The sequence below is a fragment of the Lithobates pipiens genome, unplaced genomic scaffold, assembly GCF_037356315.1.
Source record: "Lithobates pipiens isolate NorthernLeopardFrog02 unplaced genomic scaffold, aLitPip1_a1.2 Scaffold_8, whole genome shotgun sequence".
Classification (NCBI taxonomy): Eukaryota; Metazoa; Chordata; class Amphibia; order Anura; family Ranidae; genus Lithobates; species Lithobates pipiens.
In genome coordinates, this window is record NW_027507903.1 from 286,546,405 (window position 1) to 286,572,520 (window position 26,116).

The 26,116-nt window shown below is 41.1% G+C and overlaps 1 protein-coding gene across 2 annotated transcripts in view; it reads left to right on the forward strand.

Annotated features, from left to right (window-relative positions):
* TCP11L2 (t-complex 11 like 2) overlaps window positions 1-20,527 on the forward strand; it is a 39,919-nt gene extending 19,392 nt beyond the window's left edge. For both annotated transcript variants that reach the window (XM_077472311.1, XM_077472312.1), the window contains 6 exons: window positions 628-848; window positions 10,136-10,272; window positions 11,160-11,341; window positions 11,449-11,624; window positions 13,314-13,486; window positions 14,968-20,527. In XM_077472311.1, coding sequence (XP_077328437.1) covers window positions 628-848; window positions 10,136-10,272; window positions 11,160-11,341; window positions 11,449-11,624; window positions 13,314-13,486; window positions 14,968-15,203 — 1,125 coding nt within the window. In that variant the 3' untranslated portion in view covers window positions 15,204-20,527. The remainder of the gene's footprint in view (window positions 1-627; window positions 849-10,135; window positions 10,273-11,159; window positions 11,342-11,448; window positions 11,625-13,313; window positions 13,487-14,967) is intronic.
* Window positions 20,528-26,116: the final 5,589 nt, after the last annotated feature.

The window sequence follows — 26,116 nt, forward strand, 5'->3', positions numbered from 1 at the left end:
CACACACACACACAAAATATATATATTTTTTTTATTATCACACATTTTTATATAATGTTTTTTTTTTTTTTTTTTTTTCATTTATATAATAAAAAACCCAGTGGTAATCAAATACCACCAAAAATAAGCTCTGTGTGAAAAAATTATAAAAATGCAATTTGCATACAGTGTAGCATGACCCAGCAAATGCCAGTTAAAGTAGCGCAGTGCTAAATAGCAAAAAAATGCTCTGGCCGTGAAGGCGCCCAAGTGGTTAAACAGTAAAAGCCAGCATGAAGTGCTCTACCAGGACTTAATTTTCCTGTCTAAAGTTCCACTTTAATTTTTTCAAACAGCGCAAACAAAAATCCTGTTTGGTTAAATATACGGGTATATATGGCTGAATTGCCTGCTTCCTCCAACTCTACTAAAAGTCACATCAAGCTTTCTGCAATGTGGATTTTGGTCTTGTAAACCAGTAGTAGACAGATATACAGTACATCCATTGCCATTTGGCATTTTCAGCTCTAATTTATCTTTTTGGGCAATGGTGGGATATTATTATTATTATAATTTTTTTTTTTTTTTTTTTTTTTTTTTTTTTTAGCATTTTCAACATTTTATAACGTTATAATTTCTGTATTGCAGATCTTGCTTTCCTTTCTATCGCGGGGTACAAACAGACTACGGACCCAGATCTGTGAAGTTTTAGATGTGGACCTAATAAGGCAGCAAGCGGAGCATAATGCAGTTGATCTCCCCAAACTTGGAAGTTATATTATTAACATAATGGGAAAATTATGTGCTCCAGTCAGAGATGAAGACGTAAAAAAGTTGAAAGCCACTGGTGACATTGTGCAAATGTTGAGGTTAGTTCAATCTCATTCAGTCTTATGGTCCTATTTGTTTAAAATATGTATACTTATTACAATATTACTTTGTCATCAACGTAGTAGTGTTTTTTTTTTTTTTTTAATTTAGGATGCCTGAAGATAAGGCTAGCAGTTCTAGTGGATCAGAGGGAATGTTGCCATCTGCAAAAATGGTGGCAACTAGGTTCATCAACTTATTCGACTAGCAAATTTCTAAGTATCCCAGACCCCATAGCTGAGCAAGGTTATTAAAGTCTAAGTTCAGTTTTGGGGTGTAACATGTTCCAGCACCACCCCCCCCCCCCCCCGAGCCCCCACATCCCTGTGACAGCAAACAGGGGTTCTTCTACCCCCGCAGTCACTGTCACATTCAAAATTGACGTGACTGTGCCAGGGCTTAGCCCGCACAGCTTCATCATTCATTCAGGGATCTGTGAATGGAGAAACTACAGGTCCTGTCTGCCACATGAGAGGGACTTGTAGCTCTGAATGGACTATGCCGGCGCTGATGAACGCCTGCATAGTCCAGACACTTCCTCCAGCTTTCTAACAGCCCATACAGAGGTAGGAGTAGAAAGCTTGAGGACGTGTCTGCAGCAGCCTGACATTGCACCCACAATCCACTGATCATGGGTGCAATCTTTGCATGCTTCTTTAAGAAAACATAATAAATGTGCATTTACTATATTTTCTGAAAGGTGAACTTATCCTTTAAAAGTACTTTGCTGGCCAAAAATTTGTCTGGACAAATCTAAATAACTGTTTTATATTATCTTTTGTTTGACTTTCCTAGAGGTCTCTCGTTACTGAGGTGTGATAATGCCCCTACAATTTTAAAACTGCTTGTCCTTCTAATAAAGTGTGCATGTGTGCTTTGTCATAGAGGTTGTGGTGTGTATGTGTTTATAATTATTATTCAAGATTTATATAGTGCCAGCAGTTTATGCAGCACTTTACAATGTATAGGTGGGGACAACACAATTGCAGTACAGTTCAATACAAAAGGTACAGGAGGGCTCTGCTCATAGAGCTTACATTCTAAAGGGAGGGGGTGGTGCAAAAGGTAATAGCTGCAGAGAATGATTTGATGGGAGTGGCTCAGGGACAGTTAGGTGGGTGTGGGATAGGCTTCCCAGAATAAATGAGGTTTCAGGGATCTCCTAAAGGTGGACAGGGTAGGGGCTGATCGCATATACTGGGGCAGGGAGTTCCAGAGGATGGGAGAGGCTCTGGAGAAGCCTTGAAGGTGAGCATGGGAGGAGATAACAAGGGAGCTAGAGAGCAGGAGGTCCTGGGAGGAGCGGTGAAAATAGAAGAACGTAAGCTTAAAAAAGAAAACCAATGCAGTGATCAAATCATCGAATTGGTAAGCTGCAGTAAAATAAATGTTTGCTTTTGGGTTTAATACTGTTTTTTTCACCACTTTTTAAATGGCTGGTAGCAAGAATCTTGCACCAGACTTCACAGGTCCACCTACTTTAGGTTTTAAATGGGGGTCCACTCGCTCTTCTAGGATGGCTTTAGAGCATCACTTGAGTGACCACTCTGGGACTGTTAACATCATATTCAAGATGGCGGCACTCAGCAGCAGTTTCAGCACCTTTGGATGTCTAATCAAGGGAGGTTTTACACCTAAATAAATATGTTAACTGATCAAAAAATGATATGGGAAGTTTGTTGTTAAAATAGTCTGTCTTTTTAAAGTATACCTTCCATGTGAGAATAACAGAAGTTCCAACAGCTGACCTTTCCATTTTAAAATGTTTTGTTTTCTAGCTGTCATGCTAATTCTTTAGCTTCAAGGTTAAGCTTTTGACTTGAACAGGTATAAAGATCAGGAATGCTGACACTCACAGCATGCTTGTTCCAGGTCTGTGATTCAAAAATACTGAAGTCAAACAGCCAGGCAACTAGCATTTTCAGAGGAAGGCCCGCAATGGCAACCTCCACACTTCTTTCATGACAGGTGTTCTTTCATGCTGGAGTCTACAAGACAAGCATGTGATGGGTAGCTAGCTAGACTGAGATTCCAGTTCAAAATGGTCTGACATTCAGTTATAAGAGCCGGTTCACACAGTTGCGATGCGGGAACCCTGCGAATCCACTGCGGGTTCCCACATTGCTTGTCTCCCAGCAGCAGTTCACACCGCCCTATGTGAACTTCTGAGAGTGTCAGGTAAAAACTAATGACACCCCCAGGTTTCAAACAGGAATCGGATCGCATAGGTGTTCACGGACAAAAAAAAAACAAAAAAAGGTCCCGTGGTGAGTTTGATGCAAATTCAGCTATAAAATCATGGCTGAAATCGCGTCACACAGAGATCGGCTGTGATTTGCACTGCAGTGAAAATTCGCATGCGATCTTTGACATTGTACCAGTGTGAACTGGCCCTAATACAGCCTATTTTCTGTATGTGCTGAATAAATGAAAAGGTAAGAGCACACAACGCACAATATATAACACTTGGGATACAAAGCTGGCTCTCTCTTGTGTTACAAACTGATAAGATCAATGGAAAGTTCTTTTGAGCTAGTTAGTTTTCATCTGCCCCAAAGGTCATTCCCTGAATTCAGAAAGCCCAAGTGCTTATCTATTAATAGTGTTGAGCTCAACCATATTTAAGAAGTGTTAGGAGAGCTGCAGGTTTATTTTTGTCCTATGCGAATCAAGCTCGGTGTCCATCATGCTTTTCAGCGGTACTCCTAGGCAATGAGGGAAAGGATGACTAATTCTATTATTTTGAGTGGGCCAAGATCAAACAAATATCTGTCCAATCAAATCTTGCGAGTTTGAATATTGTTTCCTAAAGGACAATGGCCCTTTTTAGTTTACAAAGAAAAAAAACAAAGGTATACAGCTCACCCCTTCCTGTGCTTTCACCACTCCCTGGCAGTACAAATGTCTTCTCCGAAGACGCAGTACAATATAACGCAAAAAGATAGAAGCACTCATGGAACTCCTCCCAAAATCTTTTTACATTATGTCGCTTTTATTTCACAAAGATTTGTATTCATTTTTAAGAAAATTCATGCAAATGTCGTAAATTGAACCAGCAGGAAAAATACAACATTTTAAGATCATACCAATGCAATATGAATAGGAGCAGTAATGAGTGCAACTAGTAACTAAGAAGAACATGGATTTGGGCGCATAGAATGCGATATGAAACCAGTTGCTTTCAATCATGTTCATGGCTTGGGAGGAAGAGATACATTGGGGGGGGGGGGGGCGGGGGGGGATTTACTAAAACTGGGGAGTACAAAATCTGGTGCAGCTCTGCATAGAAACCAATCAGCTTCCATGTTTTATTGTCAAAGCTTAATTGAACAAGTTGAAGTTAGAAGATGATTGGTTACTGTGCACAGCTGCACTAGATTTTGAGTGTTTCAGTTTTAGTAAATCTCCCCTGTTATGTCACTTTTAGTGGAACTGCCCTTTAACTACTTCAATACTGGGAACTTTCAGCCCCTTCCTGCCCAGGCCATTTTTCAGTTTTCAGCTCTGTTGCACTTTGAATGACAATTGCGCAGTCATGCAACACTGTACCCAAATGAATTTTTAATCATTCTCTTCACACAAATAGATCTTTCTTTTGGTAGTATTTTTTCCCTGCTGGGTTTTTTATTTTTTACAAAACAAAAAGATCAACTTTGAAGGGGGGAAAAAAAGTTTTTCTTAGTTTCTGTTAGTAAATTTTGTAAATAAGTAATTTTTCTCCTTCGCTGATGTGCACCGACGGGGCTGCACTGATGCCGCACTGATAAGTGGCATTGATGGGCAGCACTGATGAGCAGTCACTGATGGACACTGAATGGTGTCACTGATGGGCACCCTGAGGGCTTTACTGTAATCAGGGCACTGATTGCCTGCCCTGGTCTCCCCACTCTGTCAGTGTGATGCAAGGAGAGCCAATTAACGGCACTTCCCCATTTGCATGTGGCCAGCTGTGATTGGATAGAGCCGATCACATGGATGAGGAGCCGCATCATTAGCACCTTATAGAGATCGGGCACTGTCATATGAAGTCCTCCCGGAACGAGAGCCGCACCGCTCCTCTGTCATCGGTGTCGGGGGCGAAAAGTGGTTAAATAAATCTGCCAACATCCTAAGTGAAGGCAGCATGGCGAAATATGTACTTTTTTTATTTTTATTTTTTCCAATCCTGTGAACCTCACTGTGCCCTGCCCAGCACCAAACAGATTTTGCTAGAAAAATATTTCAGCCAGGTCCTCTTTCTGGTGGGCATGCAAACTTTGGCCCCATTTACAGTGCACCAGGAGAGTGTTCACAGCGCTTCACTTTTTCCACATTTTGTTCTGTTACAGCCTTATTCCATCTTGTTCGAGGTGATTGTAGCTGTATTAGTGCATTTGTGACAGAAACAGTTGAGTACTGTCCATGTTACTTTTTTTATTTGCACTAACAAAAACTGTTCAGCACAAGCTTTCGGGTATGTCCCCTTCTTCAAGGTCCTAGCGGTACTGATTCACAAACGTTTTAGCAGAATGTTAAGAAAAGTGAAAATTTCTGTGGGAAAGGAAAAAAGAACACCCACACACACTCTTGCGTAAATGGCAATGGTAATAAAACAAGCATAGTTGGATGAGACAGAGGGAGAGCTATAGACTGGAGGGGGATGACAGCCATGAATTCAATTCATTGTTTCCTCAAGATTCTACAAACCATACCCCATAATGACAACATGAAAAAAGTTTGAAATATTTGCAAATTTATTAAAAATAAAAAATTTGAAAAATCACATGTACATAAGTATTCAAGCCTTTGCCATGACACTCAAAATGGAGATTGAGTCCATCCTGTTTCCACTGATCATCCTTGGGATTGTTCCTGCAACTTGATTGGCATCCACCTGTGGTAAATTTAGTTGATTGGACATGATTTGGAAAGGCACACACCCGTCTATATAAGGTCCCACAGTTAACAGTGCATGTCAGAGCATAAACCAAGCCATGAAGTCCAAGGAACTGTCTGTAGACCTCCAAGACAGGATTTTATCGAAGCACAGATCTGGGGAAGGGTACAGAAAAATATCTGCAGCATTGAAGGTCCCAATGAGCACAGTGGCCTTCATCATCCATAAATGGAAGAAGTTTGGAACCACCAGGACTCTTCCTAGAGCAGGCTGCCCAGCCTAACTGAGCAACCAGGGTAGAAGGGCCTTAGTCACTCTGAAAGAGCTCCAGCTTTCTCTGTAGAGAGAGGAGAAGTTTCAGAAGAACAACCATCTACACAGCACTCTGCTAATCAGGCCTGTATAGTAGAGTGGCCAGACGGAAGCCGATCCTCAGCAAAAGGCATATGAAAGCCTGCCTGGAGTTTGCCAAAAGCCACCTGAAGGACTCTCAGATCGTGAGAAACAAAATTCTCTGGTCTGATGCAACAAAGATTGAATGCTTTGGCCTGAATGGCAAGCGTTATGTCTGTAGGAAACCAGGCACCGCTCATCACCTAGCCAATACTAACCCTACAATGAAGCATGGTGGTGGTGGCAGCATCATGCTGTGGGGATGTTTTTCAGCGGCAGGAACTGGGAGACTAGTCGGGATCGAGAGAAAGATGAATGCAGCTATGTACAAAGCCATCCTTGATGAAAACCTGCTCCAGAGCGCTCTGGACCTCCAGACTGGGGTAAAGGTTCATCTATCAGGGCAACGACCCTAAGCACACAGCCAAGATAACAAAGGAGTGGCTATGGGACAAATCTGTGAATATCCTTGAGTGGCCCAGACTTGAACCCAATTGAACATCTCTGGAGAGATGTGAAAATGGCTGTGCATCAACGCAGCCCATCCAACCAGAACAATGGGAAAAACGGGCCAAAAATAGGCGTGCCAAGCTTGTAGCATCATACTCAAAAAGACTTGAGGCTGTAATTTGTGCCAAAGGTGCTTCAACCAAGTATTGAGCAAAGGCCGTGAATACTTACAGTGCCTGGAAAGTATTCCTACCCCTTGAAATTTTACACGTTTTGTCATGCTAACCAAAAATGTAAACTTATTTTATTAACCTGAAATGTGTGGCATGCATTTGTATTCAGCCCCCTGAGTCAATACTTTGTAGAACCACCTTTTTGCTGCAATTACAGCTGCAAGTCTTTTTGGGATGTGTCTACCAGCTTTGCACATCTGTAGAGTGACATTTTTGCCCATTCTTCTTGGCAAAATAGCTCAAGCTCTGTCAGATTGGATAGAGAGAGTGTATGAACAGCAATTTTCAAGTCTTGCCACAGATTCTCAATTGGATTTAGGTCTAGACTTTGACTGGGCCATTCACATGAATATGCTTTGCTCTAAACGATTCCATTGTAGCTCTGGCTGAATGTTTACAGTCGTTGTCCTGCTGGAAGGTTAACCTCCTTCCCAGTCTCAAGTCTTTTCCAGTCTCTAACAGGTTTTCTTCTAAGATTGCCCTGTGTTTGGCTCCATCCATCTTCCCATCAACTCTGACCAGCTTTCCTGTCCCTGCTGAAGAAAAGCATCCCCACAACATGATGCTGCTACCACCATGTTTTACGGTGGGGATGGTGTGTTCAGGGTGATGTGCAGTGTTTGTTTTCCACCACACATAGTGTTTTGCTTTTGGGAAAAAAAACTAAATTTTTTTTTTGTCTCATCTGACCAGAGCACCTTCTTCCAGATCGTGCAAACATAAATGAGTAAATACTACGCGTTGCTATAAATATGATCTTATCAAAAATAAAAGATATTGGGTCGGTTTAAAATACAGCAGCTCCCCATACTTTTTACCGGTTTGCATTGGACCAATACGCCCTAAGGATATCTCCCCACACAACGCAATAGTAGGCCAATCCCTACATCTATGGTCCTTATATAAGAAGAAACACTGCTTTGTTCCTACATTCCTTAGGTGAGCCACATTTATTGGTAACCCCTCATTTTCCACAGCATTCCCTAACCCCAATGCATTTACAACTTGGATATATAGGGACCTGGTCACCTTGGGCTATCTTCAGAAGGGGGGAGTGATTCACTCTTTCTCATCCCTACAATTGTCTCACTCCATACCCGGATGAGAATTCTTTAAATACCTGCAAATCGGACATTTTTTCAATTCCCACTTCCCCAGGTCCGAGGCCATCCCCACTAATGCATTTGAAGTTTTGTGTGGCCCCTCGTCTAGAGGCAGGGGTACAGTTTCTTTACTATATGACTACTTGGGTGGATTGAGCCTCCCTGACAAGTCTACTGCCATGATTGGTTGGGAGGAAGAAACTGGACTTGTAGAAACCCCAGAGGAGTGGTCTAATAGGGTATCTAACATGCATAAATGTGCAAAGTCTGTGGCGGTGCAGGAGACGGTGGTGAAGCTTCATACCAGATGGTACTATACACCTGCTAAGTTGCATAGATTCTTCCCTGCCATTTCTGAGAACTGCTTTAGAGGTTGCCTTGAGAGGGGGACCCACCTCCATATCTTTTGGAGTTGTACTGTCCTGAGAGACCTGTGGAAACAAGCCACAGCCAAGGTGGCGGAGATCACCAGTGTACAGATCACTATTACTCACCAAATGGGCCTTCTATTCGCCGAAATCCCCCCCCCAGAACAAAAACGTTCCCATATATTATTTAGTGCGGCCCATTGGTGCATCGCCTTGTTCTGGCGTACTCCAGGAGTCCCCTGGGATCAGGTTCTTAGGCGAATGTCTGCTATCCAACTTATGGAGAAAATATTCCATACTATCATGGATACCATGCACATATACAACCTGTAGTGGAAGTCGTGGACCCCCTGATTATCCTCCATACCCATGAGGCCTGCAGATACCGAGTTCCATAGGGAGAAGCTCTAGCTACAGCATATCTTTGTCTTGTATCCCATAACCAGTCTGATTCTACTCTTTAGTTGTTGAATTCTTATTTGTTTTAATTTTTTCTGTTACTATACTATCAAGCACTTTTATTTTTACATAAAAACTGAGGTATTTCACTGAGGAGCCCTGGATGCAGTTTTCCCCTTCTGAGCCCAGAAGAGGTTCTAATGCGTGTTTAGACTTCGCTTAGTCACTAAGTCGCACGCTCTAAGGTGAGCGTTCACTACCTGAAGGGAGGGCACATTTGAACACTTACAAAGTTGTTTTTGTGATTGCATGGAATACTTCTATTGATTAGAAGCACAGCAGGACACTTTGTATGCACATGAGCACTGTAATACTTGTCATATTTTTTCACATACATTATGTGGTTTTATTTTTTGCGCTATAAACAAAAAAAGAGCGACAATTTTAAAAAAAACATTATTTTTTACTTTTTGCTATAATAAATATCCCCCAAAAATATATAGAAGAGAGAAAATTTTCCTCAGTTTAGGCCGATATGTTTTCTGCTACGTATTTTTGGTAAAAAAAAATGCAATAAGCGTATATTGACTGGTTTGCGCAAAAGTTATAGCATCTACAAAATAGGGGATAGATTTATAGCATTTTTATTATAATAATCATAATATTATTATGATTATTATTATACTTTTTTTTTTTTTTTTATCGTGACTGCAACATTATGGCGGACACATCGAGACAATTTTAACACATTTTTGGAACCACTGACATTAATACAGTGAACCAGTGCGATTTAAAAATGCATTGATTACTGTAAAAATGTCACTGGCAGTGAAGGGGTTAACACTAGGGGGCGGTAAAGGGGTTAACTGTTCCGTGGGAGGTGATTCTAACTGAAGGGAGAGGGGACTAACTAGAAGAAGTGATGGATCGTGGTTCCTAGCTAATAGGAACACATGATCTGTCACTCCTGTCAGAACAGAACAGGGAAGTGTGTGTTTACACACACTCATCCCTGTTCTGTGTCTCCTGGTCACGATCGCTCGTGGCCGGCGTGTGTTGTGACTATGGGCCAGGAGCATCGGCACCCCCTCTGTGCAGCGGATCCCGCGACACCACGTACAGTAACGTGGTTTCACGCAGGGGAGCCAACCTGCTACAGTGAAACTGTGGCGGCTGATCCAGAAGCAGTTAAACTTCTTTTACGTTGTCACTATGGGGTATTGTTTGTAGAATTTTGAGGAAAATTATGAATTTAGTACATTTTGGAATAAATCTAGAACACAAAATGTGGAAAAAAGTGAAGCGCTGTGAATACTTTCTGGATGCACTGTATTCCTATGGTTGGTCCACAAGTTACTGGATGGCCGGAGGCTGCCATGAGTATGAACCAAGTTACTTTGATTTCTGTTTTAATTTCTCTTCCTGTTAAAATGTTTCAACCTAACTTTTCTTGATATTCTTCAGGGATGTCTTTCATGTTCTGGACCTCATGAAAATGGATATGGTTAATTACACTATTCAGAATGTTAGACCACAGCTTCAGCGACAGTTAGCTGATTATGAAAGAGAAAAATTTCAAGACATCCTTGAGAAATCTCCTGGTAAGTGTGACCCTGATTGTGTCATTTCATGATAGCAATCTGTCTCTGTTCTCTTTTAAAAGGGGTTTTTCCACTTTTCACAGGGAACCTTGGAAATGTTTCCTTCTTTTCTGTGATAAGTGTCCTGCCACATTACCCATCACATTTATGCCCATCTGGTGTCCAATCACAGCTGTACAGACCCTATGCAGTCTGTGTAGACCAATGTCAGAGGTATAGTTGGTCAATCGGGTTAGATTATGATTACCGAATACTATAGTGTACTCAATCTTTTGGATTGTCTGCACGGTGTATAAAAAATGCACACTCATTCCAATACAAGGAAAAGCACAGACTCGATGGACCACATATCATTCTATTTTATGTCTGTAGGCAACTTTAGGCTGGGTTCACACATGTGAATTGGAATGCATTTTTAACCGCATCCAGTTCGCATAACATGTGAATGTGACCAGCTTTCAATGAAGCCGGTTCACACATGTGGGGGGCGGCCGCGGTTTTAAAAAGGGTCCTGTGTGTTTTTGGGTCTGGTTTAGGTACAAATTCGGGTAACAAAAAAAATGCACCTAAACCGGTGAACAAACGCTCCAGACTGCGAACCGTAGCCGCATATGTGTAAACCCAGCCTTAGACAGCTGACAGAGTGGCTACAGTAAGTGGCAGATTGCTTGTGCCATGTTGAGGACTGTGGTAAACTAAATGCCAAGGGCCTTTCCATTACTAAAAGGAGAAACACTTTAAATGCAAAAGTGAATAAACCCCCTTTAAATTTGTAAACCTGGGAAAAATTGCATGTTTGGTGTCTTTTTTTTTTGGTAAACTGGTCACAAAGATTGAAAAGTAGAACAATGTGATGATCATGTACTGTATATGGATCTTCCTTTTAGATGCACTCAGTCAAACCACCAAATGGATTCAGCAATCTCTTAAACATGCAGCAGAAGCAAAGTCCGAAGAAAATGCAACCAAAGTAAACGGCGAGTCTGTAGATAACCTGAGTCCAACCCTGGTGCTTAATAGTGGTTTTGCTAAACTTCTGGATTTGGACTATGACAGTGCTGTGCCAGAGGTAAGCTACTGTTGAAGTTATATTTTTGTAGATTTATATTATCAATCATCACTTTTTTATTTATTTTTAATTATGTGTTGTGATCCTTTTTTCTTGTTTTTCTTTAGACGCTGATTACAGATGACTTGCGCATTCTTGATTTAAAGTACAAGCTACATCAAGTTAAACTTGTAGCTTGCGTGTGTCTCATTACTCAGAATGTCATGGGTCCTTCTAGCACTACTGCATTCATTGACCAAGTTAAAGATATTTCAGCTGTATTGCTTCAAGGCGCTAGCAGCAGGTAAGCAAAAGAATAGTAAAAGGATGTTGAGAAAAAATAGTAAAGCTTACAGGCATGTTTGATATTTTTTACTACAAGAAATATGGGATAAAGTTGGCCACACTATAGATTATTAAATGAACATTCAAACAAATATTTGCACGAACATTGGTTTGACATTAGAAAATCAAACAAACGTTCCCAAAATGAAAAATCTAGAACTTTTGAAAATGTTGTCTCTGCCCCCAACCCCAAAGCACGTTGTCCCCATGTTGATGGAGAAGAGGGCCTCATCCCCAGATTCCCCACAACCGTAGTCGGTGGTTGTGGGGGTCTGTGGGTGGGGAGCTTATCGGAATCTTTAAGCCCCCTTTAACAAGGGGGCCTCCAGATAAAAAAAAGTGTCCCCTGATATAAATCCATCATTAATCACGCCGCACCCGGAAAAGATAAAAATAATAAAACGCTCCCACCGACATGAAGGTTGGCTGCCTACTACAGGCTCCCCTGTTTGACAGCTCTTCTATAGGTAAGGTACGGGGCCACCTGGCTATGTCACCTGGTGGCACCGCCCCTTCTAACGTCAGACTGATGCATGCTGGGTCGGCAATGTCATAAGGGGGCAGTGCTGCCAGTTGACCCTGACCCTTACCTATATAAGAACTGTCAAACGGCAGAGCCTGCAGTAGTCAGCCAGACTTTGTGCTGTATGATTGATGATGGATTTACATCGGGGGACACTTTTTTTTTTATTTTTATCTGGAGGCCCCTTTGTTAAAGGGCACTTCCAGATTCCGATAAGCTCCCCACCCACAGACCCCCACAACCACCCACCACTGTTGTGAGGCCCTCTTCTCCATCAACATGGGGCGCAAACATGCTTTGGGGTTTTTGGGGGGGCAGAGATAAAATTTTCAAGAGTTCTAGATTTTTCATTTTGGGAACGTTTGTTTGATTTTCTAATTTTCAAACCAATATTCGTACAAATATTTGTTTGAATGTTTATTTAATAATCTATAGTGTTCGTGTGGCCAACTTTTTTTTATTTTATTTTTTTTTTTGTTTTTTTTTTAATAAAGGAATTGTCAAAAACTCTGTGTGTGTTGTGTTTGACACTTTTTTTTTCCCATAGACTTCAGTGGGGTTCGCTGTTCGGGTTAGAACTTTTTCCCTGTTCAGGAATTCTGCTGCAAACAAAGGGGGAGTGTTTGGGCCATCTCTAGTGGCCAGCTTTACTACTGAACAGTGTAGTGCTAGAGGCATGCAACTTTTACCCCAACCAGTCATGTTTTTTTGGCAAAACATGTATCGTATAAAAGTTTTTATGAACTGATCTTGGACCTGAATGGGGACAGGAGACCTATCTGAGGACAATGGTAGAATAGGGATCTTTACATTGAGACCTTTTGTTCTTTCTGTAGTTCTAATGGGCATTTAATGTTTTAACCACACATGAAGCAATGATAAATTGATGGCTGTGTGCCCAAGACTTTAAATGGGCATGCTAAGGTAGAGGGGGTTACTTGTTACCTTTTTAATTGATCCTAATGCAGCATATAAAAACATTTAGTAACTGGTCTTATTTGTGCATCATTATTTGATGCCTATCAAGATGTAATAAAAATGATCAAAGGGTGAAGCGTAAATCTAAAATGTATTCAATAAAAAATTTTTTGTTTGTTTTTGTTTTATTTCTCCTTAACCTTACAGACATTTTAACTTGAAAGAGGCTCTCTATGCACTGAGTACTAAAATATGCTTCGAGATGAACAAGTCACTGACAGAGAGAGATCTACCTCCATTAAGCAGTGAGGATGAGTCTGTCCTAATGGGGCAGATTTGTAGCCTTACTGAGAAAGATCATCCCATTTACACCTTGATTGGTGAGTTTTTGAATATTAAATGCCAATATTTTATACTTTTAAAACACTATAAAGTAGAACAAAATAATACTGTTAATGGGAATTCTCTATCCTCCATTTCCATCCCAGAGAGGCAGGTTAGTCTTTACATGACCCTTACTCAGCTAAAATCCCACTGTAGATATTTTATATATGCCTTTGGCATTTTTATTCCAAAAGGAGTGCAGCTTAAAGCGGTAGTAAACCCGCTAATGTGTTTTTTTTTTTTTTTTACCACCTGCAAAGCAAAAGGCATAATGAGCTAGTATGCACCGCATACTAGCTCATTATGAAATACTTACCTTAGAACAAGGCCCCGACATCTGGCCCGATCCACGCCGAGGGAGCTGACATGCTCCCTCTGCGTTTCTTCCGGGTATCGTGGCTCCGGTGCTGTGAGTGGCCGGAGCCGCGATATCGTCACTCCCGCGCATGCGTGCGGGAGATCTCATCCCGGCCGAGTCCGGCCACTGCCGGACTTTCAGCCGAGAATCCCCTTGTGCGCATGCGCTGCTGCAGTCAGCGGCGCATACCGAGGGGAATATCTCCTAAACCGTACAGGTTTAGGAGATATTTTTTTTTACCTACAGGTAAGCCTTATTATAGGCTTTCCTGTAGGTAAAAGTAAAAAAAATGAGCATACAACCGCTTTAAGGCCTGGTGCGCCCCATAGTTTTGAGGATCTTTTTTATTTTTAGAAGTAGTCATAGTAGAGGTTCAATATGCATGATGTCATGTGGGCTTGATTTTTTTTTTTTTTTTTTTTTTTTTTTTTAATCAGGAAGTGTGTTGGCTGACTAAGACCGTTTAACATTTTAGGAAGCATGGTAGGGACATGTAGTGCTATGTGGGACAAGATAACTGCATGGGAGATTAGTTGCATAGTTTTACAAGAGGAAAATTTTAAAGCCCTCCCTTGCAGTGGGCTGTACCTGCACTGCAAGGGTTACCTGCTTGTTTCTTTATTTCTGTTTTAAAGGATAGTGAAAGTACAATTCTCCACTTTTCCGATAAACACCGCTCCCCTACTTTCCGGCAGTGGCAGCAGCCTGTGAACTTCAGTACTATGAAGCTTCTGTCAGCCTTCTCCTCTAGCTGAGCCAAGACATATAATCGAGGCTGTGTCAATAAAATGTGCATATTTTAACTACAGAAAGTGGCATATTGTTTTTGAGCTGAAGGAGAGGTAAAGAGTTCTCAGTCAGGAACTGACTGCTCTGGGCTTCAACAAAATAGTAGCCTCCAACAAGAAGATACAGGAGCAATGCTGGAGGCAGTTGACGGTACACTAATTTTGGTAGCATAAAATTGTTAATGTGGAATGTACTGTATGTTCTTTTGTTAAAGAACAGCAATTGTTATTAAACTGTTGTGTAAAGTTCTGTATTAAGCATCCATCTGCATCTGTTATAATGTATTAACTAACATCATCCAGTCAAATAATATCTATTATTTTTTTTTAGATAAACGGACCCAGGAGTATGTGACAACATTCCTCTGTCTTCCCTATCCATACAAGCGCATTCCCGTAATCCCTGGGGGACTCGCAAAGGTTCGCAAGGAAATGGAGTTCATTGGATTTCACTATGCCAACATTGTAAATTTTAACAAACAAGTATATGGACCATTCTATGCTGGAATCTTCCGGAAGCTGCTCTTCAGTGAAGTGGAAGGGGGGAAGGCAGAGGCTCAGGCATAGGCCAGACTATTAATAAACAGTTGCACACCACATAATGTAAATACAAATTTCTCAAAAGAGTACGTAATCTGATGAGAGAAATATATTTTATAGATTTTAACTTGAACTCCTTTCTGAGTAAATGTGCTGTAAAGAAAAGTTTAAAGTTTCTTATGAAGAAGCCAGTATTTTTATAAACAGGTCAAAGTGTTGACGAGTGGAGCCTGCTTTGCGTGACGAATGCAAAATGCTTTTTGCTTGTAAGTTTTGGAATGTACTGAAGACTCCTTTTTTTTTTTTTTTTTTTTAATTGCACCTTGGTTGCAGGATATTCTGTTCAGCGTTGATGATCTGAGTTGTAAAGTGCTGAGCAAACTGTTGGTGCTATAGAAATCCTGTATAATAATAATCTGAGAGCATAATTCTTGTATGCTCCTGCTTTGACCTTTTGCAATTCACATTCAGTTCCTGCAATGACCAATAATCTATGTCATAGACCGGTCATGCAGAACACTCATTATTAGGACGAGTGAGGTTTATCTGAATATATGTGACTATGGCAAAGTACGACAAACATTTTCTATAACCCACCCAGCTAGATGCAGACATAGGACGAATGCCTTACCAGAAATGTCACTCCACTTTATGTCAACATTTAGTAGACTTTGATGGGTTGAATAACTCATGTTCCTCTTTTATACCAAGGATTCCAGCCACAAGCTTTGTCCCACCTTGGGGTCTTTCTAAAGTCTCTCCACTCCTGCAGATGTGGGAGGGGGGACTAATTACATTTGCTGTATACATCATAAGAATTTGAGGTATAGTAAGACCCCATCACAGTGGCTGTTGTAGAAAGTTAGAATTGGGTACTGTTCTTCAACTCCCAAAGTATCCAAGAGATGAAAGAAGCATTCGGCTATTTCAGCTATTTATCCTGTAAGAAAAACTGAAATATTAGTTTTGTCTGAATCTTTGAGTTTGTATAAGTGGTGCTACTTAAAAATATGAGCATGTCCTACTCTGCTTTAGGCCTGGTTCACACTGGTGCGAAATACGCTCCGACTTTGAGAGCCGTCTTAATTGGTCCGACTTTGAAAAAGGTTCCTGCGCTACTTTGGTCCATTTTCAGCCCATTCTTTATCATTGAAGTCGGATCAAAGTCGAAACGTCGTCCTAACTATCATTCTTGTGACATCTGACATGGTGATTACAGCAGCAGGAAAAGGGATTTATGTCACACTGGGATTGTTTTAATTGATCAAAGGACAAGTCAGAATATCTCAAAGTCAGAGCAAAATAGTATCCTGTTCATTCAAGTCGGATGGATGTAGGGCCGATGTCTCAGGGCAAAGTTGAAACGACACTTGTGACATACCAGTGTGAACCCAGCCTCCAGGCCCAGTGGTGCTACATGGGATCTGACTTGTGAGAGCACAAGTCGTATGACATTAAAGGTTCCTGCAATACTTTGGTCTGACTTTTTACACTCTATGGCATAGAAGTCGGATCAAAGTGGGACTGAAGTTGCAGGGAAAAGTCAGATTGGAAGACCTGCGACTTTCATGTCTGAGCAGTGTGACCCTGGGCTAATGGTGAATGTTAGATTACCCATGCGCAGCAAAAGAAGGGGATATTTTTCAGAACTATATTTTTATAGAAATTGCGTTTCTGTAATAAGCCAACAGTTTTACCCTAATGCTCATAAAATGTGTATACTGCCAATTGGTTATTCTGGAAAATTATCGCCATTCTTCTTAGCTATTTCCCTGAAAGAACCAATCACAAGCTAGACCATTATATTCCTCCTTTATCAGATTCAGATGCCAACGTGTAATTGCACAATGGGTAACAGAATTCCACATCTTTCTTTTCAAATGGAAAACCCCATTAAATTCAAATATTTTTTTTTTATTTTTAATGATTATTAATGAATGGTTAAATGTTATTTCTAGGTGTCTGAATGATCAATCAATGCACACAAATACAGTTTGTCTACTTTCTTCTGACAAATATTTAAATTATTTTTTTAGACAATGAACACATTGGGTTCATTATTACTACTGCCTCAATTAATCTTTATTAATTAAAATATAAAAAAAGCTGCAGCCTGTAGACTACAGATATATCAAATAGAAATTGCTATGCTATACATGCTTATTGCTCTTCATGATTGTTATGAGACTGTGCCTAATATTGTGTCATGCCATTACCTTATATCTATGATTTATTTTTATTTTTTTTTACTCTAAAATACATACAGTATATGGTATTTTCAGTAAGGCAGCAAAGTGTAGTAACTTATGGCAAATAATGACAATTTTTTTTTTTTTTTTACAAACCTGGCTTTACCCATTTGAAAAGTTATGGGGTTGCTGTGCATTACTACACGTTGCACCATGATCACTGTTAACATTGCTTTATAGATTAAGTCCAATTCCAAGTAAATGGCTGTACCTTTTGTGGGCGTTTTTAATGTTCTATGTTTGCTCTATAGAGTTTCTGCAGGACTGAGTGGCATTTTGTTGGTGTGATCCAGATGCCATGGCGGTCTAGTGTCATTTTAAGTAGTCCTCTGAAGTCCATGTCTACATTATTGCAACTTCTGCATACATTTGCATTATGCAATACATACATGCATGCATACTCTGTTAAACAATTGGCTCTTTTTTTTATTTTTTTTACCATTTATATTATGCATGTTGTGATTGACTGACTATCTTTTTAATTTGTACAGTCACGGGCAGAGAGCCATCAGATAGACCTGTTTTTTATATGTTTTACTTGCTTTCACAATACATACCCTACACATACCCTGTATTTTATAACGTATAAGATTTAAGCTTTAGTCTTTAACAGTTTATATTACTAGTTGCAGTCTACCAATCTGTTCTTGGACAGAACAAAAGTCCAGCTGCCACCAAGCATTTTTTTTGCTATCCAGCATTCTATGCAAGTTGGTGCACTTAAGGAGTAGTGTTTTTTTCACGCTATACCGCTAAAAATACCACCTGTAAAGAGCCTCTCCTCTCACTCCAGTGTAAAAGCCAGAGTGCTTTCACACTGGAGCGGTGTGCTTGCAGAACAATAAAAAAAAATCCTGTAGGCAGCATTTTTGCAGCGCTGTAGGAGCAGTGTATACACTGCTCTTAAATCGCCCCTGCCCATTGAAATGAATAGGCAGCGTCGCCAAAGCGCCACTGTGGTTTTAACCCTTTTTCGGCCGCTAGCAGGAGCTAAAAGTGCCCCGCTAGCAGCCGAATAGCGCCACTAAAACAGTAAAGCACCACTAAAAATGGCGGCGCTTTACCGCTAATGCCCCAGTGTGACAGTAGACTAAAGGTAAAGATCCCATACTGCAGACCATCTCTCCGACTTCCCATTCTGGAAATATCACTTTTTTTTTACATGTGCAATACATGTACAGAACCTGTAAAGATGTACTACCCATCTGCGGGAGTCTGAAATCAGAAAATGTGGGTTGCTATGGCTTCCTAATGTTTGGCGTATCTTCCTTGATCCAATCGCAAATATGTGGGAAGCTGACATAGACTGTGGCTTAGGGTGGCGGGTGTAAATTTTCAGATGGAAGCAGGCTTATTCTCATTTAATCTGCCTCCTGCAGTAGAATGCAAGCATAGAAGGAGGAATATGTACTAAAGGTTATATGTTTATAACCTTACTTTTTATTTTTAATTCAAGGTGCTGGAAACAAAGTCGCCAGCAAACGTGGTCAAGGGGGGTGGTAATGTTTGAAGAGGTCTGGAGCAGCACAGAATTTAAATCCAGACCTCCTATAGATCCAAGACCCTCCCATATTTCATGTTCTAGGAATACTGGCTGTGACGTATATACATGGTCATGCACATGTATAGTGTTATCGCTACTGTAATATAATCTGAAAAGATGCATTTCATTGCTTGATCTTATAGCATGGCCCACTCACCAACAGTTTTAGTTTTGCATGCTCTATATAATATTTGAATATTGTTTTATTATGACGTGCAGATAAGTTACTTATTTAAATTACTAGTTGTATTTTGGAACATATAATTTGTGTTTAGAAAGTGTTTTTTGTTTTTGTTTTTTCATTTTCAACCATTATGAAAGAAAATCTTGAAATAAAAAATAGGTTCATCAGATTTACACAAATATATTTATATATTTTCCTCCACTAATTAGCACAAAATAACACCATTACAGAAATCATTATAATCGCCTATATATATATATATATATCATACATGAAAGGGAATGAAAAACCTGTATAATGCAATACTGTTCAGTTAAATCCGCACAATTAACTTTTATGCACTGCTATTTAGACCCTGATGAAGTATTATTGCAGTTTTTAAATGTGCTTGACATTTTGGGTTCTTATGTAATAAAAGTACTTAGAGCAATGCTTTACAGTAAAGCACAGCAGCCAATAGTGCTTCATCATTTATTGGCTGACCCATGTTAGGAAGAATAGTTGCTTTGAGTTAGAGCAGGGGTCTCAAAACTGTGGCCCCAGGGCCAGATGCGGCCCTTTACCAGTCTTTATCTGGCCCTTGGGGCACTACTACTACAACTGATACCAATGATGTGGCATTGCTTTCTTTCACCGATGTTGAGGCGTTTTGTGTTCCCACTGGCCACATTCTGGGCCCTTACAAGCCTGAAGGCCAGTAAACTGTCCCTTTACTTTGAAAAGTTTGGAGACCCCTGGGTTCTAGGATTGTTATATAGATAACGATGGAATGTAATGGAGATACTGTAAGTGATCTGAGTTTTTTGATTGTCCAGATCGTATGAAAAGATACATGGTAAGGACATTTTTTGTGGCCGGGGGGTATTTGACAACAATGTGGATATACATTTCATTTCTACTATCATTAAAGGGTAACTCCACTATCGTGGGAGAAAAAAAATAATACTATAACGTACATAATTGTGACACATGTCATATTGTAATTGAATGTTATTAAAAATTGCCTTTCCTTTTCAATCTGCAGCCGCTGTATCTTTCTGTAAAATGCAGTATGGCTACCTGGAGTTGTTTTGTACACAGATGGTGTACAGAACGCCCCCCAGATATGTCATTTCCTACTTGTTTAATTGGCTTACTGATTTTCCCAGTGACGTTACCCTTTAAACATGACAATACTGGAATTTTACCAAAATGTAAGTATTTAGATAGTAAAATCTTGCCATGATTCAAAAAATAAAAATAAAAACTGGTGTTTTTAACACTGGGAGAGAGTGAAAGTTGTTTTGTTTTCATTTTTTTATTATTATGCCATTGTAATGTAATGTCTGTATATTTACAAACTTTACTAATGCAATAAAAAGTTGTAAAAAAATTATTTTGTTTGTGTGTGTGTGTGTTTTTGTTGGCCATCTTTTCACAAACTTAATTATTAGCTCCTGTTCACACCGGTGTGACTTGTCATGTGTTTTGACAGGTCCAAATCCCATGAGAAGCCGCACCCTTTTGTCAGCAATATAACCTTTATACGATGACTTTGTGGTGCCACCCCGATTTGAAAAAGGGTTCCTACACTATTTATTTTTTTTTATTTTTTTTTTATATTTCAGGTACGACTTGCATAGACATCTGCATGAAGTCGCACGGATGTCAGCCAAGTCGCACTGAAAGTCGCTTTAAATTGGTGCAAATTCAAGTGAAGTCACATGATTTCAAAGTCATGATTTGGTGTGAACGGGGGCTAAGGCCTCTTGCACACAGGGCTATGTAGCTGCTGTGTAGTGCACTCGGAAGTCACAGGTACAAAGACCAGCCCCTCTGCATGCAGCCTGTTTAAAGTCTATGACACGTTTTTCTACATAACATTACAGTATCACCTATCCTAGGTTGACCGGTTGTTCTCAGTTTCAGGTGACAGTCCCCAACTTTAGGGGGCTGTAGCCAGAAAATAAAGTGTACCCCATTTTGTCTCCAGTTAAAAGAATGTGTCCGTGATTTCTGTCCAGCTTCAATAATGTCTCCATCCTGGGTGGCTGCAGGGTAATCCATCTTGGCAACATTTCTGTGATAGGCCTGGAACAGGAGAAGTGTGTCCTCCCCTGGCTGTATCTGGGGTTACTAATGATTTTACATGCCCATATCACGTGGTCTCCTCTTTGAGCTTGAGCACACGGTTTACACGAGAGGTAAGGATATGGATTATTCCCTGCCTTTCTGTTCTTTTCAGTGGTGACTTGGCTGCAGTGCATACCTGGACCTGGAGATGGTAAGTCAACACTGCACTAGGGTACGGTGCCGGGGCAAGGGACGGAGTGAGCATTCAGGAGGAGCAGCTACCCTGTGCACACGGTTTTATTGTGGAGACAGAGGAGGCGATGCCCCATGGCTAAGTAAATCAGTATGGTACAATAAAATCCTGAGTTTTTATTGTATTATTTTAATCATATTCCTATATTCCCACAGCTCCCTCTGGTGTGGGTGCCTTATTTTTTATTTATTTTTCTTCTTTTGTTTCTATTGTTATGGTTAAAAAGTGGTTACAATTATGTGTCTAGATCCTTGAGGACCCATTTTATTACATGTCTAAATAAGTAAATCGGCAGCAACTGACACCAATGGCACTTGCTGTTTTCCACCTCTACTGGCAGCCACCTCTAAATGCAGCCTGGTACACGACTGGTCACATGAGTGTGTTGGCCACTGCCTAATCAGGGGGGTGTTGGAGAGGTGACATGCTTCACCTAATGTCAAAGGAAGAGGTCCATAAGCCATACATCATGAAGCAAACCCATGTGCATGAAGGTGGATGAATGGTAGCCTCAGCCTGGACTCCAGCTAGGCCATGCTTAATTATGAGGGTGGAGGCTTGTATTGGATGGAGGGAGGAATATGTTTTGGAAGGCACTCTGTGCTTTACTTACTTTTGGCCTCTGCACTCTGCGTCTTATGCACTTTTGACCCACAGTAATGTAGACTTAGGCGTTCTTAAACCATACCCCTTTAAGCCCCTCTCACCATTAGGCTGGCCATAGATGTTTTGAATAGTGTATGGGCAGGCTGAATGTACCAAGTTGATCGATCATTTAAGTTGGGTACAACCAGCCTGACCACCTTAGTGAAGTCCATGGCAATCAACCCCAATATCATAAGTGTCACCAATGGAAATTAATTAGGGGCGGCACCTTAAAGGGTTCCTCTATTTTGTAAATAAAGCAATGGGGACCCCTCCAAAATATATGCCCAAACCTCGTCAAGGTAGATGAGGGTCTGGTATGTATTTCTGGGGGTCCCCATTGCATTATTTAGAAAATAAGGAAAGCTCGCAGGGATAAGTGAACAGCTTTTTGTTTTATATATGCCACTTTTGCTGTACATGTAAAAAAAAAAGGAAAAACTGACATGGAGTCTTCCTAAAATTCATACCAGACCCTTCTGCTTTGGTCCAGATTTTAAGGTAGATCATCTCTGGTGTCGCACAATTCTAGATGTGGATGCTGGAGCGCTCTGCGTTCTGATACCCACCATCCACTGTCAATCTGTACAGTGTCCTACATCCTGAGGGACATCTCAGGGCTCATTCACACCAACCCACATGACTACATGTAGTCTGTGAAAGACGGTCATTGAAAACATTGTTTACTTTTCTTCACTTTATTAGTAGGTCACAAAAGTAAACTTTATTTAGGTCTATGCACTGCTTCAGTGTGGTGCAGTGAATTAAATATCAGCATTTGTATTCCTACGAGTTTTAGGAGGAGGTAGGCTGGCAACTTCCAGGGGAGGGTAAGTTCTGACTTCCAACCTCTAGAGATCCGCGCTATAGCCGAATGACAGTTACAGCGTGGACTTGCATTGCCAGGATGACGTCTATTGATGTCGTCCCGTGCACAAGTGGTCTGTGCGCCCCCTGAAGGGCGCGCACTGTGATCAGCGAGTCTGAGAGACTCGCTGGATCACAGATCGGAGTAAGGGGTCGATCCTGACCCCTTACCATGTGATCAGCTGTCAGCCAATGACAGCTGATAACGTGATGTCAACACAGCCGGTAATTGGCTATTTTTCCTCCTCGCGCTGATAGCGAGAGGAGAAAAAAAATCCGATCACCGGCGGCAGTGAGCGGGACATAAGTCCCGATCACTGCGATGTGCCCCAGCTCCCCTGTGCCGCCTACCAGTGCCCACCAGTGCCACCTGTCAGTGCCTGGATAGTGCTGCTGCACATCAGTGTCACCTATCACTGCCATATATCAGTGGTACCTATCAGTGCCCATTCGTACCACCCATCCGGGCCCATCAGTACCGACTTATCTGTCCCCATCAGTGCCACCTTAACTGTGCCTATTAGTGCCCATCAGTGTCCACCAGTGCTGTCTCATCATCGCATATCAATGAAAAATTACCTGTTTGCAAAATTTTATAACAAACTATTAAACATGATTTTTATTTTTTCAAAATTTTCCATCTTTTTTTGTTTGTTTAGCAAAAAATAAAAATCCCATCTGTGATTAAATACCACCAAAAGAAAGCTCTATTTGTGGGAAAAAAAAATATATTTTTATTTGGGTACAGTGTTGTATGACCACGTAATTGTCATTCAAAGTGCATCAGTGCTGAAAATTGGTCTGGGCAGGAGGGGGGTTTAAGTGCCCGGTAAGAAAGTGGTTAAAGAAAAGGAACAAATCTCAAATTTGCGAGAAATCTAATCATTAAAGGAAATACTCATGAGCTATGACCTTGAAAGAGAAGATTTCCGGCCACTAATTTTCTTTTTTGTAACAACAGGAGGTGAAGGCTTGGTTGGTTGAATTTTGAAATCAATGGTGGCATCATTTGATTACAAAAAGCAGGAATTTATTGATCAACAAATCATTCGTAATTCAACCCATATATGGCCTGCTTTAGTAAGGAATTGAAGGAAGTAAAGGAATGGTTTGCTTAAAGCTGAACTGAAGGGAAAACTTTTTTGTTTTTCCACTTTGGATAGAGGAGCAATGGAGGGTTATGCCCCTGACAGTTTTTTTTTTTTTTTTTTTTGTTATCTGTGTCCCATTTCAGAGAATTCCTTTCACTTCCTGTCCTATAACCAAAACAGCCAAAGCTAAGGAATCCCAAAATGTCACCAGAACTAGTGTCCCCATTGGAAGATTTCTCCTCTATTCCTATTCTGGTGACAACTCAATGCTTGGAATTTTCTTTCAGGTTTACTTAGTGATAACACTATAGAGAAAAGATTGAGAGGGTGAAGCTCCCTAATGGGGTCACACACAGCAATAAAAAGCTGACAGGGATTCTAATCCCTCTCCACTCTATTCTACATGAACTTTAATGGCATCCCAGTCTTAGTCCATAGGGTTCAATATTGAGTTGGCCCACCATTTGCAGCTATAACAGCTTCAACTCCTCTGGGAAGGGTGTCCACAAGGTTTAGGAATGTGTCTATGGGAATGTTTGACCATTCTTCCAGAAGAGCATTTGTCAGGTCAGGCACTGATGTGGACGAGAAGTCCTGGCTTGCAGTCTCCACTCTAATTCATCCCAAAGGTGTTCTATCGGGTTGAGATCAGGACTCTGAGCAGGCCAGTCAAGTTCCACCACCCCAAACTCGCTAATTCAAGTCTTTATGGACCTTGCTTTGTGCACTGGTCCAAATCATATGGTGTGGGGTTGTTTTTCAGGTGTTGGGCTTGGCCCCTTAGTTCCAGTGAAGGCGTCAGCGTACCAAGACATTTTGGACAATTTCATGCTCCCAACTTTGTGGAAACAGTTTGGGGCCGGCCCCTTCCTGTTCCCTAATGGGGACGCACACAACAATAAAAAGCTGACAGTTATATTAAACATACACTATATTGTCAATTATTGGGATACCTGCCTTTGCACACACATGAACTTTAATGGCATCCCAGTCTTAGCCCTTGTACACATAATCCGACTGTGTGTGGTATGCATCAGACTGATTCCGTCGGACCCAATTTTCCAACTTGTTGGAAATATTTTCCGACAAACTGGTCTGATCGGACATACTCCGATCATGTGTAGAGAATTCCGATCGGACAAAGTGCCACGCATGCTCAGATCAAATTCCTACACCAAAGCTATTGGCTACTAGCCTGAATGTAGTCCCGTCGTAACGAAATAACGTCATCACGTTCTGAATGATCCTCTGACAACTTGGTCCGACCGTGTGTATGCAACAGTTTCGGACACAATCCGTCGGCCAAAATCCTACGGATTTGGTTGGCAGAATGTCCGACCGTGTGTACAGGGGCTTAGTCTGTAGTGTTCAATATTGAGTTGGCCCACCCTTTGCAGCAATAACAGCTTAAACTCATCTGAGGAGGCTGTACACAAGGTTTAGGAGGGCGGAAATGTTTGATCATTCTTCTAGAAGCCCATTTGTGAGATCAGGCACTGATGTGAACGAGAAGGCCTGGCTCGCTGTCTCCGCTCAAATTCGTCCCAAAGGTGTTCTATCAGGTTGAGATCAGGACTCTGTGCAGGCCAGTCAAGTTCCTCCACCTCGGACTCACTCATTCACATCTTTATGGACCTTGCTTTGTGCACTGGTCCAAATCATTTGGTTGGGGATGTGGGGGGTTGTTGTTTTTCAGAGGTTGGGCTAGGCCCTTTAGTTCTAGTAAACGGAACTATTACGACCCCTTTCACACTGAAGTGCTGCTAAAACAGCACTAAAGTGGCGGTTGTTTTTGCAGTGCTTTAGCATGGTTTTAGCAGCACTTTTTCGGGTGCTAGCAGGGAGGTTTTTTTTACGGTCACGTGAAAATATGACCTTAAAAAAAATCCCCAAAACACCAGTTTTGCGGCGCTTTCAAAGTGCTTTTAAGTAGCTTCAAAAGTGCTGCCTATTCATTTCAATGGGCAGGGGAGTTTTTGGAGTGCCAAAAATGCTGCTTGCAGGACTTTTTCTAATGTCCTGCAAGCGCACCGCCCGAGTGTGAAAGAACTTGTGC